This window comes from Carassius gibelio, chromosome B11 (assembly GCF_023724105.1).
Source record: "Carassius gibelio isolate Cgi1373 ecotype wild population from Czech Republic chromosome B11, carGib1.2-hapl.c, whole genome shotgun sequence".
Taxonomy (NCBI): Eukaryota; Metazoa; Chordata; class Actinopteri; order Cypriniformes; family Cyprinidae; genus Carassius; species Carassius gibelio.
Genome location: NC_068406.1, coordinates 10,129,407 through 10,146,408, shown reverse-complemented (window position 1 = coordinate 10,146,408; position 17,002 = coordinate 10,129,407). Strand labels below are relative to the sequence as shown.

General features: G+C 35.1%; 1 protein-coding gene across 2 annotated transcripts; it reads right to left on the bottom strand.

Moving 5' to 3' along the window:
• Window positions 1-7: 7 nt before the first annotated feature.
• On the bottom strand, window positions 8-15,249 carry LOC127968114 (ethanolamine kinase 1). Of its 2 annotated transcripts, none has more exons than XM_052569019.1 (8): window positions 14,877-15,249; window positions 11,083-11,342; window positions 9,949-10,089; window positions 6,639-6,781; window positions 5,658-5,741; window positions 5,463-5,569; window positions 5,159-5,232; window positions 8-3,701 (listed from the first exon to the last, which is right to left on the bottom strand). In XM_052569019.1, exons 1-8 carry the CDS (start codon window positions 15,054-15,056, stop codon window positions 3,629-3,631), a joined length of 1,062 nt encoding a protein of 353 aa, XP_052424979.1. In that variant the 5' UTR covers window positions 15,057-15,249; the 3' UTR covers window positions 8-3,628. The 2 variants fall into 2 exon arrangements, with proteins under 2 accessions (XP_052424979.1, XP_052424978.1); XM_052569018.1 differs by having other exon boundaries at window positions 5,409-5,569; window positions 14,877-15,247.
• Window positions 15,250-17,002: the final 1,753 nt, after the last annotated feature.

Sequence of the window (17,002 nt, the reverse complement as noted above, 5' to 3'; positions counted from 1 at the left end):
CAATACAGTGATTCACGCAGAATGTGCATTTAATGCATATTACAGGTTTATTATAACGTAAAAAAAATGACATTTGCACACAATTAGATGAAACTCTTGACATTTTAATGGAAAATTAGAATAATTATTAAATTAATCTCCTCACAGTTGAATAGAAGCGAAAGCATTGTACAGTATTTTTCACAATATTTCACAGTATTTACAGAATCCTTATCAGAATCGGTCTCCAGCAAACACACGCTGGGGCCCAACGATCCAACACACTCCCCGCTCAGTTAAATATACAAAACAAGTAGAAATACTAAATGAAACATATTCTGTACATTTCTTCAGTACATTCACAAAAGAGCCGATCTCAGATAAAGCGCACAATGTGAAGCCAACTTGTTTGGTATGCTTTCAATACAGCAAACAAAACGCAAATCCCGACACAGATGCTTCCTGTAAACATCCCTTTTAAGAGCAGAGGTTTAAACACGGATATTTACAAGGTCATTTCAAATAATAGAGATGATAACTAATATTATATACAGGGGTGGTGCTATGAAATATCTTCAGATGTTACCATTTCCATTCTAAAGGAATAAACAGCTGTAGCCACATTAAGATGTTAATGGTGGGGATATAATCTCAGTTCAACAATATTTAAACTTTCCAGGAACAGGAATAGTGTTTGTAAACATTTCCCCATTTACATTAGAAATAGCCTTCATATCATAAATGAAAATGTTTTTTTTTACAGAAGTTGTGCCCTTCTGGTGGATGCACACTCACATATGCACATCTAAAAAAAATCTTGCAATTGCCCTCCTGTTATATGAACAACATTTATTATAATTTATAACATTCTTCATGCATGTAAGGGATATGGAACCTATATAAATGGTTCTCAGTCATCAGTCATCATGGACCACAAGGTGAGAAAGATGTAAAAATGCATTAGTTGATCTTAAAAGTAGAATCTTGTGGAAACTGTCAAGAGTATATAAAATATGACTTATGAATAAAGAACATTAAGCGAATTCTAGGACCTTTTTTCTCATTATAAAAATGAATCCCAGTGGCTTATTGTAATTCTAATAAATGTTGCATTTTACTGTAATGCAAGTAAAACTAATTCAATTATATAGCACAGTTGTGTAATAGATTTACAGTATTTTTGTTTTGAGTTAAATTAAAAACTAATGTTCAGACAGTTTTTTTTTTTTGCATTTTCTGTATGAAAAGTATTATTTCTTTGACTTTAATTTGTATGGTGAAATTTAACCTGGAAATGTTTTCTGAAAATTCACCTTAAAACTGCAACTCAAATGTTAGACTGAAGCAGTAAAAAGTGAACACCATCTGAACACCGTATATGAGCACAGAACTATCAGGCAGTTCAAACTCATTAGAGAATCATCGGCTACAAAATTATTCATGGTTTTGTTGAAGGGCCTCTTGCTTTCAGTCGTCGCCTGGGGCTCCGAGCGTTTCATTATTAACCTGCTCCTGACACAGAGCCAGAGACACCTCAGAGATTTACACAACATGCAGCTTCAGCTTCAAGACGGTCTGAAAATGACTTCTGTACTAACTGACCAGGGGCTGATCTGGTCAGTCAATAAAAGGACACTTGGGTTCAACAAGCTGCCAGAAAGATTCCAGTGATGCTCAAAATGAATGAATCACACAAAAACATATTCAGGTCACATTTTATGACAATAGTTATGAGGAAAATCAAAATTTTTAATTTTGCATTAAAAGATAATGGAATATGTTTTTTCTTGCAGACTGACATTTTCATAATTTAGCTAATTTCTCTGCCCGAGTTCTTTTAATGCCTCCACATTTTTTTTTTATTCTCATACTTCTTAATAAGTATTTTCAAAACTGTAATACAGTAATTAGAATTTTTCCTTTTAAATTGTCATGACAATAATGTTTAAATCCAATTAACCGTAACAAACAAGGCTTACTTTCCTTTCAAAAAATATCTTTTATTTTTCCTTTTGTGTATATGACCTGACATGTTCTTGACAGATTCCCACAAATATCTCTCTACCTCTCATTTACAGTACAATATTACAGCTGGAGTTACCAAAATGGTGCAATTCTTGGCATTTTCAATACGCACGACAAAATAAACAGCTGATTTTGTGCTTTGTCGGGCTTTAGCAAGTTTCTACTGAAATGTTTAACACGGACAAAAACAGACATCATTTTACAGTGAAAGCATAATATATGCAACAAAGAAATTAAATCAAGCAGAAGACTGGAAAAATGGGAAATTATGTTCTTGTAGGTGACAGAATATTAGATGAACAGCACTAAAACTAACTGTAATTCAAAATGCTTTGAAAAGACTTTGAAAACCACATACAACCAAACAGTCCAGGTATTTAAAGACTGAAATGGCAATTCATTTAGATCCCTTAATCTGCAATAAATATTCTAAACTTTAATAATCTTGTCTTTTTCACTCCAGGACAGCGAGTCCTCACAGATGGTGACCTGAATCAAACTACAAAAAACCCTTTTACATAAATATTGCCCCCTTCTCCAGTTTTGGAAAACCATTAATTTGACGTTTGGTGGGGTTAGATTAGGAATGAGCTTAGTATTCATTGAGCAGATAATGACTTTCAAATCTCAGTTTGAGCTCTGCCAGGTGATGCAAACGCATTTAGGACAAACAACGAGAGAAGGAGGGGGAAGAGGGAGGCAGGTGGTAATACACCACAGCCAGTGACGAGTGGAAAATTCAGCAGAACTCCTCACAAACATTAAAAGCTAAATCGGTGGAAATGTGGCTGAGACGCTGAGGGGTCTGGTGGACCTGACTTCTTGGGAATGTCTCGAGTGAGGTCACATTGACTTCAATGGTTACTTGGTTACTTGCCTTTTAGCTGACGTCATTCATCCAAAGTGACTAAGAGGGGACTAACTGCATGGTTTAAGTCATTTGCTCAAGTGCGTAATAGTGCGGAACAGGGTAGGATTTTGACCTTGGTAACTATTTAGCTCCTGAGTCAACTTCTTAGCTCTTAAACAGAAACTTTTGTATTACCAGCCTAGATTTTTACACATAACCCCATTTTTTTGGACTTCGAGCATTTGTCATTGCAAAAGAAACAACGGTGGGCCACATCCGTTTGATGAGCATTATGATGCCACAGGCTGAATGTTTCGTGTTAGTCAATGCCCACAATATCAACATCACTGCAGGCCTCCTTCACAGCCAATTCTGCATAAGTTTGCTATGGCTCTCACACCGCAAAACCCATAACAAGAAGTCCCAAAGCAAAGTCGGCTCCAAGAGCACAAAGACTACTTTGGTGAAAAACAAGTGCCTAATGATAATTAATAAATAATCTGTAATTAAAACATAAATAACACACTCATTTCAAGGGAAAGTTGATCAACTAAAAGTTGAGTCCCAAAGAGAAACATAGTGTTTGAAAAAGGAATCAAGAATTTGTGGTATTATGACTTGGCAGACAAGTTGTCAACCAATCATAAGATGTCCCAGTGCTCACCCCTGCTGCACCTCATACCCTTCCCTGACTAAAAAGGCCTCTGATTCCATAGTGAAACGGTCAATGATGAGGTCAACAGATACCAGCACTCTCCTCTCAATCTTGACGTCTCATTTGGGGATCTCCAGGGCCATTACAGCAGGTTTGGTCTTGAAGTACTGATTGAAACGTAGCACGGCGTACCTAGGAAAAGAGTATGACAGAATCAGAGCTTAAAGTCAAAATTAGGAATAAGACACAATAACTAATATTGTCAGAAATGAACTTTTCTTTTTTAAATCAGAAATTAATAAAATTTTATTGTAGCTCATATTAATCCCGAATAATGTTTTTAACCTTTATAAGGAGATATATTTAAAGATAATTTTTTTTTTTAAATGTAAATTTTTGTGGCATTTTGGCTTGAGACCTGGTTATTTGTTGACTTTAACCTTTTCCTACATGCTACAAGGCTGATTTTTTTAAACAGGCTGTAGGATCCCTCCCGATCTCATCTGTGCAGGCAGTGATTTGTTGTTAAAAGGTGCAGTCTGAGTGGACTCACGACCTGTTGCTTGGAAACTGGCAATGGAGGAAGCTTACAGAATATATTACTTGAGCCAGATTAATAAAAGTAAGCCACGATTCCTACAAAAATATCCTCAGCCTCCGGATAACATAACTCACCCCCTCCAAAAAACCAAAACTAGAGTACCTTGAGTAAAGTTTCAATGTGCTACAGATACAAAACACTGAAGATTTCAAGTGCGGTTTAGGTCGAGTGTCAAAGTCAGGCTGCAGGTGCAAAAAAAAAGAAAAATATATAGTTGTGGGACTATTCTATCATAAATTGTGTACCATTCATTTCTAAACGTTGAAGAAATCAACAGATACGTGACCCTGGACCACAAAACCAGTCATAAGGGTCAATTTTTCGAAACTGAGATTTATACATCATCTGACAGCTGAATAAATAAGCTTTCCATTTGATGTACGGTTTGTTATGATGGTAAAATATTTATCTGAGATACAACTATTTGAAAATCTGGAATCTGAGGGTCAAAAGAAATCGCCTTTAAAGTTGCCCTTATTAATTCGTAGCAATGCATATTACTGAAATTAAGTTTTAATAAATTTACAGTAGGAAATTTACAAAATATATTCATGAAACATGATCTTTAATTAATATCCTAATGATTTTTGGCATAAAATCGATAATTTTGACCCAAATGGTTTTTACTTTTGATATTAAAGTGACAAATTACCTGGAGACCTATATATTATAATTATATTTTCAGGGTATTAATACGATTTATATTATGATATCCATAACATGCATCACCACATACTACTTATATTAGCATTTTTTTTAATGAAATATCTAATTCTGGTCTTACTTGTCCAATAATGAAATACCAAGACTTATTTCCAGTATACAACTTTATATTAGATTACAAAAGTATCTTCTGGAACTAAAACTTGCTTGTTTACTGGCTGCATGAGTTGCCGCCACTTACACATCACTTACTGTACATTCTTTATCTGCCAGTAATACCCATTTCTCTTAACACAGTCAGAGTTGATAATGATCTTTACGCCTGTAAATAAACCCTCCTACATCACAGAGATGCAATGCTTGCTGAACTGGGTATGCTGCTTACCCGAGGAAGTCAAATTCGATGGTGGAGTACTTGGCTTGGATCAGGGCCCAGAAACCCCAGAAGAAATGTGAAGCCTGCCAAAGCGGAAGAACAAGAACTTTAGGCCAAAGCCTTCCAGCTCACTCCATACACATACACTGACACCAATCAACATGCAGAAAGCTTGTAATCCAAATCCTTGGAATAGACTTCAAAAATGCAGCATTATGAAAACTTGATCCTCCTCCTCTATGATCCTCTGCACACTCACCAGAGCAAATTTATTGACCTGAACGTAGAGCGTCTCCAGTTCATGCTGGCTCACCTCTTCACCTTTCTTGATAGAGAGCTTGTAGGCCTGCAAATAAGTGTGCAACCAGTCCAACTGCATTTCTCGACTGGGATAAAGGTTAAAATCTGGTTCACTCATGCCTGATAAACACATACAAACACGTATAAAAGACATTAATACAAAACCCCAGAGGATTAATTTTATGAATGACATTTTAATGCTGCTCACCTGCAAATTCATTAAAATGGTTTCCAATGTCAAATGCTTGGTAGTTGTAACTTGAGTATTCATAATCAATAAACCGAACATGACCTGAAAAAAGCAAAAGGTGTTGATTTGTAGCAAGTAAAACTAAATATTAGAATTGAGTGCCTTTTAAAACAAATTCACAAAATGTAATGCCTTAGGTGAAAAGTGTTAAGACTTTGGCTCTATGGTGTTGTCAATATTTCTTTGTTTGAGTTGCAGAATGAAGCATTTTATACACTACAGTTCAAACGTATAGGGTCAGGAAGATTTAAAAAAAAAAAAAAAATTAACACTTCTACTTAGCAAGGACACGCTAGATTGATTGATTGATTGATCAAAAGCCACAGTCCACAGTAAAGATATTTATGATGTCTATTTCAAATAATCCTATTCTTTTGAACTTTTTATTCATCAAAGAATCCTGAAAAAAAAAAGTTTCACAAAAACATTGTTTTCAACACTGATAATTACAAATGTTTCTTGAGTATCACATCAGTCTATTAGAATGATTTCTGAATTATCATGCGACACGGAAGACTGGTGTTATGAAGCTGAAAATTAAGTTTTGCCATTACAGAATTAAATGCCATTTTAAAATATATTAATTAATTAATTCAATATTAATTGAATATTTCACAACTTACACTTTTTTTTTTGTTGATCAAATGCTACCTTATTGAGCATAAAATACTTCTATAAAAAACCCCCACAAAAAATTACTCCCATCCATAGGAGTTGAACTGAACATGAAATGTAGGCTATGAAATAATGAATATAAATTTCCCCTCCCACATGACTTTGGTTACAAAAGAAGAAAGCGGTTTAAGAGGCAGAGCAAGATTTTTATAAAATATTACTCACTTTTGTAATACAAACTTATGTACATAATGAGTCACTTTTATTATAAAAGTAAATACAGTTTGATTTCAACTTGACATGGTGTACACAAGCTAAACTCACCTTCCTTTTCATTGTGAATGATGTTCTTGCATAGCAGGTCATTGTGACAGAGCACTACAGGAGAACCCAGCTGTGACAGGTGTTCCTTCATCCACATCATTTCTTGTTCTAAAACTTCCTGGCTGGGGACTTCCTGCTGAATTCTAATTCAGAGAAAACAGAGAACAGATGAGTGATTCAAGCACATGACAAACAGAGAGTCAAGAGTATTTGACAAATTTTTAGGGGAAAATAAAGTTTGCTGATAACAATAATGATATTCACTTAGTAAAATAATGGCACACATTTCCTAAACATGGCAGAGGTGAATAATAAATAAGTCCCTTCTCACAGGTGTTGTTTCTAAATACCTAGAACATGTAACCGTTAAACTTAAAAAGTTTAATCTTGACCTAACAATCCTCTCTAGTTATAGACTTACTAGATCTTTTATTTCTAAAATCTTAGAGAAAGTTGTTTTGGAACAACTGCAGAGTTTTCTGGAACCTAATAGTGCTTTTGAAGAATTCTAATCTGGGTTTAGAAAATATCAAAGTACTGCGTTAACATTATTAAACGTTTATAATTATATTGTGTTGTCTGTTGACTCAGGGGATTCTGTTATACTCCTACTTTTAGATTTAAGTGGTGACTGATTCTGTGGAACTCTTAACTGGTTTAAGTCCTATATGATAGAACTTTTTCTGTTTGTCTTGATGGGTTTTCTTCTTCTGTTTCTATTTTGGATAATGGAGTCCCTCAGGGCTCCATTCTGGCCCCTGTTTTGTTCTTGTTGTATATGCTTCCTTTGGGTACTATTCTTTCTAAACATGTGCTGTCATTTCACTTTTATGCTGTGTACACACAAATGTATTTGCCCCTAAAGAAATTTTAACAATTGCAAAACTGAGGTTATTATGTTTGGGGCAATGTGTTTCAAATACTTTTAATAGTGACCTAGGAGATTTGGTCTCCTATGTAAAATACTATGGTGGGTGTTATTTTTGATTCTGCCCTCAAATTTGATCAACAGATTGCTATAGATAAATCCAATTAAGGTTATCGTCTAAGGCTTAACATTTGCAGAGTTTGAGAGACCACAGAGAACAATATATTTTTACAACAATAATTAATGCTTGTGAATGTTGTTTAATACAAACACTTGATCATTCACGTTTGTTCATTGGGCATTAAATAAATTTAACAGAATGAACTTGTGATTTATGTATTAGTAAGAAGAATAATTGCTATATTTATTGTTTATTGTTAGGCCATGTTACCTAACAAATGGAATCTTATTGTAAAGTGTTTTAATACTACAGTTTATTGGATATACACTTTATATATGTAATCTTATCTAAATTTATTATAAAAGCTGAGGTTTGTTATTTACTGAAAATATATATTTTAGCTTTTGTCAATGATCTAATGTTGCAATTGGTCAGACTCAGCCAATTGCACGTATATCATATTTTCCTTTTACAGCTACAGGCTGATGAAGATCATGAAACACCCCAGCAAACTCTAAAACAGACAACAGTTGTTTTTCAGCGGCAGCAAAAATAAGACAAAAACCTCTGGGTGAAACTGGTTTAGATTTTTTAAATAATTTTATTACTTGTGGAAAACTCAGAAACTGAATTTTAAATAAGTGTAAAGAATGGCACTGGTTTTGTACTTTTTATGTTTGTTTAACGTTATTAATAAAAAATAATGTTGTTCAATTAGCATGTTTGTGTGTTTTGCTTTGGTACAGAGAATGTGAGGATTTTCACAGGTACCCCGAATACTGAATTTTTGGTACCGTGACAACACTAACTTAACTATTGTAAATTTCTTTATATTGGAATGAGTCAATCCAATATTAATTATTTTCAGATGGTTCAAAATGCAGCCGCCAGATTTTTGACTGGCACGCAGAATTTCGATCAAATTACCCCGATATTACACTCTTTGCAATGGCTGCTGATTCATTATATAATTTATTTAAATTTTTTTTTTTTTTTTTGCTTTTTGTTTTTAAAGCTCTAAATGGATTATCTCCAAAATATCTTAGTTGAGTTATAAGTTGAAAGATGATCAAGCTTTTTGTATTGTTGGTCCAAAATTGTAGAATATGCTCCCTTTATCCCCAAGCATAATCTCCACAGTCTAAATATATATCTGAATTTAATTTGAATATGTCAAGATGCCGGCTCCTGTTTCAGCAGCACCACACGTGTGTGTCGTGGTACTCTTGTGAACGTGCAACGAATAATGACACAGAAGAGAATAATTGTTGAATGAAGTTATTTTTGTCACATGGACTATAAATGTCCTTAGTACCTTTCTGGGCCTTGAACATGTCAGTTGTGTTACCATCTATAGAAAGCTCTCAGATTTCTTCAAAAATATCTCATTTTGGGTTCCGAAGATAAAAGAAGGTCTTTTTTGAAACGACATGAGTGTGAGTAATTAATGACAGAATTTTAATTTTAGGGTGAACTATCCCTTTAATAAGTTCATGTTAGCTGAAGTCCATTAAATAACATTAACAAACACACTTTGGATTTTAATAATTCATGTTTTAGGATATCCAGAAATTAACTAAGACTTAAATGAACCTAAATGAATTAAGTGTTAATGAGTGCTTTTCATTGCCAGTTCATGTACTTAAGAATTAACAAATGGAATCCTATTGTATAAACTAAATGCTTCATCAGGCTTTTAACGGATGGATTAACAAAAGAGAAATTAAGACAGTGATAAACTCATCCAGTTAAACCACTGAGAAAGCCCGTGTGAGTGACCACTCTCCCTTCATAATGGGCTTAAGGAGCTATTTCTAGAATCTTCTTTTGCCCTGCAGTGGCTCACTCAAAGCAGAGCAGCAATGAACTGATTTGTTGCTTTTTTGCTTAAGTTTATGATTTCTATAATGAAAAAGCAAACTATTGCGTGAAATCTTCCGATTAGACTTAGGGCAGTAGTATAATCTCCACCAAAGAATCTTTTATGAAACTAATGTTATGATGACGTAAATTACTTCACATGTGCATTATCTCTGACTCCCGATAAACGTCAGGATGCAAACAGCCACCAGCTTTTAAGAGAGAGCATGTTTTGTAAGGAAGACAGTGGAGATAATGTGACATAGCAGCTCTGCACATGAGATTAGATGGACGGATGCAATCTGTATACCGTCTAACACCGGTCTGAGCAAAATCCAAATTTACAGAGGTTTCAAATGGCTTTAATAGGGCTCATCCAATCAGATTCTGAGTTGCGACCTATGTGATATAATCTGAATTTTAGATCATTGAGGATTTGAGACCCACTCTTTGAGGGTTACCTGACATTAGAAGCTTGGTCTGTGAACTCAGTGGCCACCAGCGAGAAGTACTTGCGCATTTTGATCCACAGGTTGGATTTGGGGATGCAGCCGTTGTGTGCGTGGATGGCGTGAATGCTGGCCATTTCACGTGCGATCAGTCTGCCAATAATAACAAAGGAAGAAGCTGGTCAAAATGCAAGTGTTTAATTTCAGGTTAAATACAATGCCTGGAAAAAGCAGTTCGTGTGGGAAAATGGATATTAGCCCAAGGTCACTGGTGCAGATTTTGATACGGTTCAATGTGTGACTGAAAGGAGATTACGTGACCCTCATAATGGCAATGAACACTTCTGTCTGAGTTCACATGAACTTCACTTCAAATTTGCAGTTAGCTTAGACTACCTGAAGAACAACAAACCATTTTTACACAAAGCATTTTTCAATATTTAAAAACCTGTTTCAATTATTAAGAAGCAAATCTTAATTTAACATTGATAATAAGAAATGTTTTGGAGCAGCAAATCATCAAAAATCAGAATGATTTCTGAAAAATCATGTAACACTGTAGATTGGAGAGGAAGGACACTGAAAATTCAGCTTTACGTCACAGGAATAAATTACATTTTAAAATGTATTCAAATAGAAAACACTTATTTTAATTTGTAATATTATTTCTTAATATTACTGCTTCTGTTGTATTTTTTTTTATCAAATAATAAGTGAGCATAAGCATTCTTTCAAAATATTTTACAAATATTAACAATAACACTTTTGAATGGTGGTGTAAACGGATCCTTTTCAGTATTGTTTTTCATTCATTTAATTTTAGCTCAATGCAATGCATTCTGGGATTCTTTTATTAAAGGATAATATCTTAAATTTTTAACAAATTAAGTATAATTATGTAATAAGTACAATTATAAATATGCAAGTAGTATTGGGTTTTGGAATGGAGCTAAGATCAGTTTTAATGACTTCCTTATTATAGTCGCAAGGGCCAAAATAGGCAATGGACATTAAGGTAAAATCAGAGTGAAGTACTCTATGTTCTAACCCAAATGCCCAAGTCAAAAGACCAAATAAATGTGTTATTTTTAGAATGAACACCCATTTGGATCCTTCTATTTTGTGCCGTGTGCTGAGCAGACCCACCTGAGTAACACAGGGTCCCTGACGTCTTGAGTATCCAGAGCACGTCCTTGCATGAACTCGTAGCAGATGCCATTCTGGAAGGTGCAGTAAAGTCGGGGCGCGCAACCGTTGGCGTGCAGAACCTGGAAGCTCTTCAGTTCATTGTCTCGGTCCACGATCAGCTCGGTCTTGTTGCCGTACACCCTCACCAGCACCACATCCTCGAGGCAGTCCTCCACATAACACCCCACCAGTTTGTTAGTTGTGCCATCGGTGAAAAGCTAAAAGTACAAATCAAACACAAGTAAGGATTGGAATCTCATCTATTTTTAGTTGCAAGATACATAAACTTTAGTCAACTTGAAACAGCATTCAAAACCAGTTTTACTTCTGTAATTTGATGCATATCATACAGCAAGAACTGCATGTTATGTTTACTTAAAGGGTTAGTTCAGCCACAAATGAAATTCTACTCACCCTCAGGCCATTCAAGATGTAAATGAGTTTGTTTGTTCATCAGAAGAAAATAAAACTTGGAGAGATGTAGCATTATTTCACCTGCTCACCAATGGATCTTCTGCAGTGAATGGGAGCCGTCAGTCCAAACAGCTGAAAAAAACTCATCTACAACTTTGTTGGTCCGAGGGTGAGTAAATTTAATTGTGTTTGTTTGTTTTGTTTTTTTTTTTTTTTTTTTGGGGGGGGGGGGGGGCAACTTTAAAGACACAAAAATCTATTTTAAATAATTGAAATGTCAATCACAATGGAGCATATGATAAACTGGCAAGACTTAAAATGCTTTTTAGCATAATATCCCACAATTCCCTGCAGCGGCCTTGCCACCCACCAATGCATTTCTGAGATTCCTGAAATGACTAATGTACAAACAGCACGAGTGGTCAACGTACAGCACGGAGGATGAATTCAACTCTGAGCAGGTGCTGTTTTGACTGTTCAACAGATTTGTCAAGGTTGCACACTTCGATGTTGTAATGTGTCTCAATAGCAAATGGGTTTAAGTCTATATATTGCTGACAGCAAATATGATTTAATACCATAATGATATGAACAATGCAGGATAGTTTGAGTCTTAAGAACTGACTGAATGGTCAGTGTTTACAGTTGAGCCAAGGTCAGGTGCTTAACAACCACAACACAAAGTCTAACTCTTTCTGCTGTGTCACATGACCAGGCGGCTCTCCTAAACGGTGGAACGAAGATCTTGTTGTAATCTGATGAATGGTATCAGTATGCCACGCGCCAACAGAGGGGCTTTATTTTGAGCATTTTGGCTTCATTAAAACAAAATGTACCAAAGCAGTTGTAAACAATACGTTTGGGCACAATGCATGTTTTTCATTGATGAAAACTATGCTGGCTATCTGTAAACAGTGCTGTGCCAGCCGCGTGGAGGTCGAACGGGATTAGGTTCATTCATCCTGGCTTTAAAGAAGCACAAACATTATTCATGTTGTCGTCCAAACAGTATGGGGGTAAATCTAAAAAAAAAAAAACATGTTCGAGTCATAGGTCATCCCAAAATCTTCAGAATAAAATATCAAAATGAAGTCTATTTTTAGGACCAGGACCAAGGATGGGCCAGTGGAAAAGTTTTTTTTCCGTGTGTTTTTGTCTAATGCAAATTTAGATAATTGAATATCCCTGTTGCGTATTGTGCAGATTTGAATGTTACCAAGGATACATTATCTAGCTGGCTGACTTACTTGAGGTTTTGTTGAATTCACAACAAGGACTTCTGAAAGGAATGGGCTGAACATTAGAAATGAATCAGAAGGTTTGCTATCATTTTCCTGAAAAAGTGTTGTGTGGATCTATAGTTACGGTGTACATAATTGCATACATCACTTTTTTTTTAATAAAAAATCATGTTAAAATGATTTAAAAAAAAAAAAAAAAAAATTGTTGGCTATATGAATAAGTTTGGGCCCCTAAAACAAGGGGTCTTTTGTCCTCCTTGACTATGAGTTCCATATTCTCAAAATATCACACGGTATTAGCCATAAAATCCTTATGTATCAAATATGACACACAACACATATGCAAATGTTTTTTTTTTTGTTTTTTTTTTTGTCTAAGGTTTCAATGTACTGTTCCATTTCAAAATACGGTATTACATTTTTCTGACTTTAATTTCATATTGCAAGCATTTTACAGGTCAATATAGCTGTATCATTTCTGACATATTAAATCTATTAATGCTAGTAAACGTATTACATTTATTTTCTACCAAAACATAAAAAAATAAGGAAAAAACTATTTTAAAAAATTGTGATAAGAATAAAATAAAACCACTGTGGGGTTGGGGGGTGGGCATTTGTATTACATTGAGCATTTGGGAGAAAAATGTGCTTAATATCACAAAAAAAGGCTTCATTTCTTTAAGCACAAGATATGAATTCTTATGTCTTTTCTTGCTTTTACGGTGAAATATTTCTCGGAGACGTCATTGTGAGATTCATTAGTGTCGTGGACTAGGACACGCCGTCTCTGTGTAAAGACAAACAAACAATAATAACACTGTGCACATCATAAATGATAACACTCAAACCGATACGACAGATATGGCCGATAATCGGTGCAATAATGTAGGTTTATAGTTGTGTTAAGTGTGTAGCCTGTGTGGCGTTGGGTAAAGACATAAGCCAGGACAGTCAGTGTGACTCAGGATATCTCAACAACTGCATTACCTCACAGGCTGCATGGCAGGCTTGCTTTATTACTATTACAATATCTGATATTAACTGTGTGAAGATTGTGATCCTCCTAAATGAAAATAAACCTTTTCCAATGAAGTCGTGAGACATTGATCTGATTACGCAACTGGAACAGGCTGAAATCACACTTTTGAATCAAACATGGTTTGGGTCGAGTCAATCTAATCTAGTTTCAAACCAGGACGCCAGGTGGGAGCTGCTCTATCTGACCGAAAACCTTGTATTCAGAGGTGATAAGCAACAGCTGACCTGTGTCACAACTAAAGAAGTAAAACATGTAACTGTTTCACCAGCTTAGTCCAGATCGACCATTATGTAAAACATACATGTGTGCATACAGGATTTTCAACATGACCTGCAACAAAATGTATTGACACTTGGGGTTTATTTAAATCAGATTTATGTATTATATTTTATGCAAATGCGGCACAATAAAGTACATTTACATTATGGCAATGCACCGTACTAAGCAAACTCATTGCACTCTACTAGATCTAAAGATTTACATGAACTACGTTGACACAATAACGAAAGTACAAACGAACATTACCCTTACACACCATCATAACTTTTTAAACACCCTAACATTTTTAAATTAATTATAAAATATATTTATTATTGATTTTTAAAAAATATTATTGTTTTATTAGATAGATAGATGGATAGATATTAATTTTACTCTCGTTTTTTCAGCAGCATAGCAAAGTCACTGCCAGCTGGAGAAAACCTGTTTCCTGGCTCATTTCAAACTACATCTCCTCATGCATGACTCAAAATTTAATTTATTGTTTTATACCTGTTTTATTGTAGTCTACGTAGGAGTCATGACCACAGCAGCTGGCTAAATTAGCCACGTCACTCATGGGGTCATAACTAGCAATATGACGTGAAAACGGAAATATAAAAACCGTCATCATCACCTAGCCTATATTAGGAGCTATACTCCAATGTGAAATATATATACATATAAATATATATATGTATATATATTTAACGTTATACATAATAAAAGACGCAAAATAAATATACAGAGAAAGGCCTTAAAGACGCCGGGAGCTGATTAGCTGAAGCTAACGTTACCTTGGTCCGGATCAGGTTCGGTTCCCAGCGCGGTCTGAGCTCTTTGATCAGTTTCATCGCCCCCTCCGTCACATTGTGCTCGTCCACGAATATCGGATATTTTCTGATCGCCGGTGACCCCACCGGCACGTGGATCTCCGTCTCCATCATATGATTTATCTGTGTATCAATTCCCGACATTAAAGTTTCTGAATCTAAACGTATTCACTATGTATATTACGTATTCTGGGGGTCTGAAGGTTTTTATTTGACTATGGAGGCTAGGTCGAGTCCTGTTTGGTATGTGCAGAGGAAAGAGCTACTCATATGCCGGTACCGTCGCTTTCTGTCATCACGGTAGAAAACACGGCGCTTCTTCCTTCTACAGGCGCCGCCCACAAGAAATCATCCGATGACGGAGGCCTAGCTCATGAATATTAATGAGGTCAGGATGACGGGTTTCACAGACCGTCCGGGGCGAAGCATTAGCTTATTAATATTCATAGGCCAGTTGACGTTGCCTTCGTAGTCGTCCATTCTAAGAACTTGGCTCATGAATATTATGAGTTAAGCCTTCGACATAGTAAGTTTCGAAAATATCCTTGCTCCTGTGTTTTAAAAATAAAAAAATATGTTCATTATTTAGTTTTCTTTCCTCCTTTTTTATAGTGCCATGTTATGTGCATGAATATTAGTAAGGAAGGAAGAATATAATATAAAAATTATATAATCATATTGGTCATTACTGTATGTAATAATATCTATCAGTCAGATGGACATTTTCAAGTCACTAGAAGTCTCTTTCAAGGGCCCTCTGGTGGCAAAGACTCCCCACGAGCTACAGATCTGACATTATAATGCAAAGAACATGGTTCATGATAATGATTTCAAATATGTGCAAATAGTTTATTGAATCATGCCAATAAAATAATACAATATAAAAGTTTACAGAGTGCAATAAAATATAATACAATTAATAATACAGTTGTATTTTATATTTATTATATCTCAAGATACTATCCTATTTTATATGTTTTCCATTTTAATGTTATTTTTAGTTTAGGTTTTTAGTAATGTTGCATTGTGTTTTTGCCATTTTAAAAATGAATTAATGAATTTAACAAAAAGGTTCTCTCTCTCTTTCACATTCTCTCTCTCTGCATGGTTAAAAGCCTAGTTCAATGCGATGTCGATGCAACATTCAGCCACTAGATGTCCCACATTAGCCAACTTCAAAGAGTGAGTGCACCTAATGTCACACTGATAGCATCACAGTGTCCAGTGTACGTACTGTATAGTATGTTGTCTATAACAAAACAAAAACCTAACATTACCTTTTTAACAGCATGTCAAATAGCATGCAGTATGCAGCACTAAGCATTAAACCTTAAACTTTAACACTGATTGACAGATTCAGTTTTTTATGCTTTGAAAAAGTCCAAAATTTGCCATTAAGTAACTTTATAAAAGGAATTGCTAATACACTGTTGTAAATCTTAATACAATGTTACTTATTACAAAAAGAAGAAAAACAAATCATAATGTGTTCTCACTTGTCATATCTCTTCAATGCGGGTCTGAGAAATCTTCCACATCACTATTAATTTGAGATGCCTAGCAGGAAACAGTCGGTCTCAAGCATATTATAGGTTTTCTGTTTCACAGAGCATAAATGAGTGAGCCACTGCACACACTGATGTCATGCTTTCACACTTGCAGATACATGTCTCCATCAACTGTTTCCTCTTTAGTCAGGGATTCTCAATTGTTCTTGAGGACTGGAATGTAGTGTGATTTTTCTTAGGGGGGTTGATCTCTTGACAATGTACCCTGGAAACTTGTTTCTGCAGAAGCACTGCTAGAACAGTTCATGCATTACTAATAAGAGTTAAGGAAATATTTGCCCTCCATCTGAACAGACAATTAATTACCTGTTCTCTTTATGAGAAACTAAACAGGGTTTTTTTCTTTCTGGGTGACCAAAGATCTCTACACCCAAGACAAACTCCCCTTTCAAATTTCATGTGTGTTCTTTTGCAGTTAAGTGGTCCTGGCTTCACTTTTTCATGCACACATTTGCAAATATACATTTTATTAAATATAATTACAAGCTTTATCTATGGAAACTGATTACATAATCCAAATTA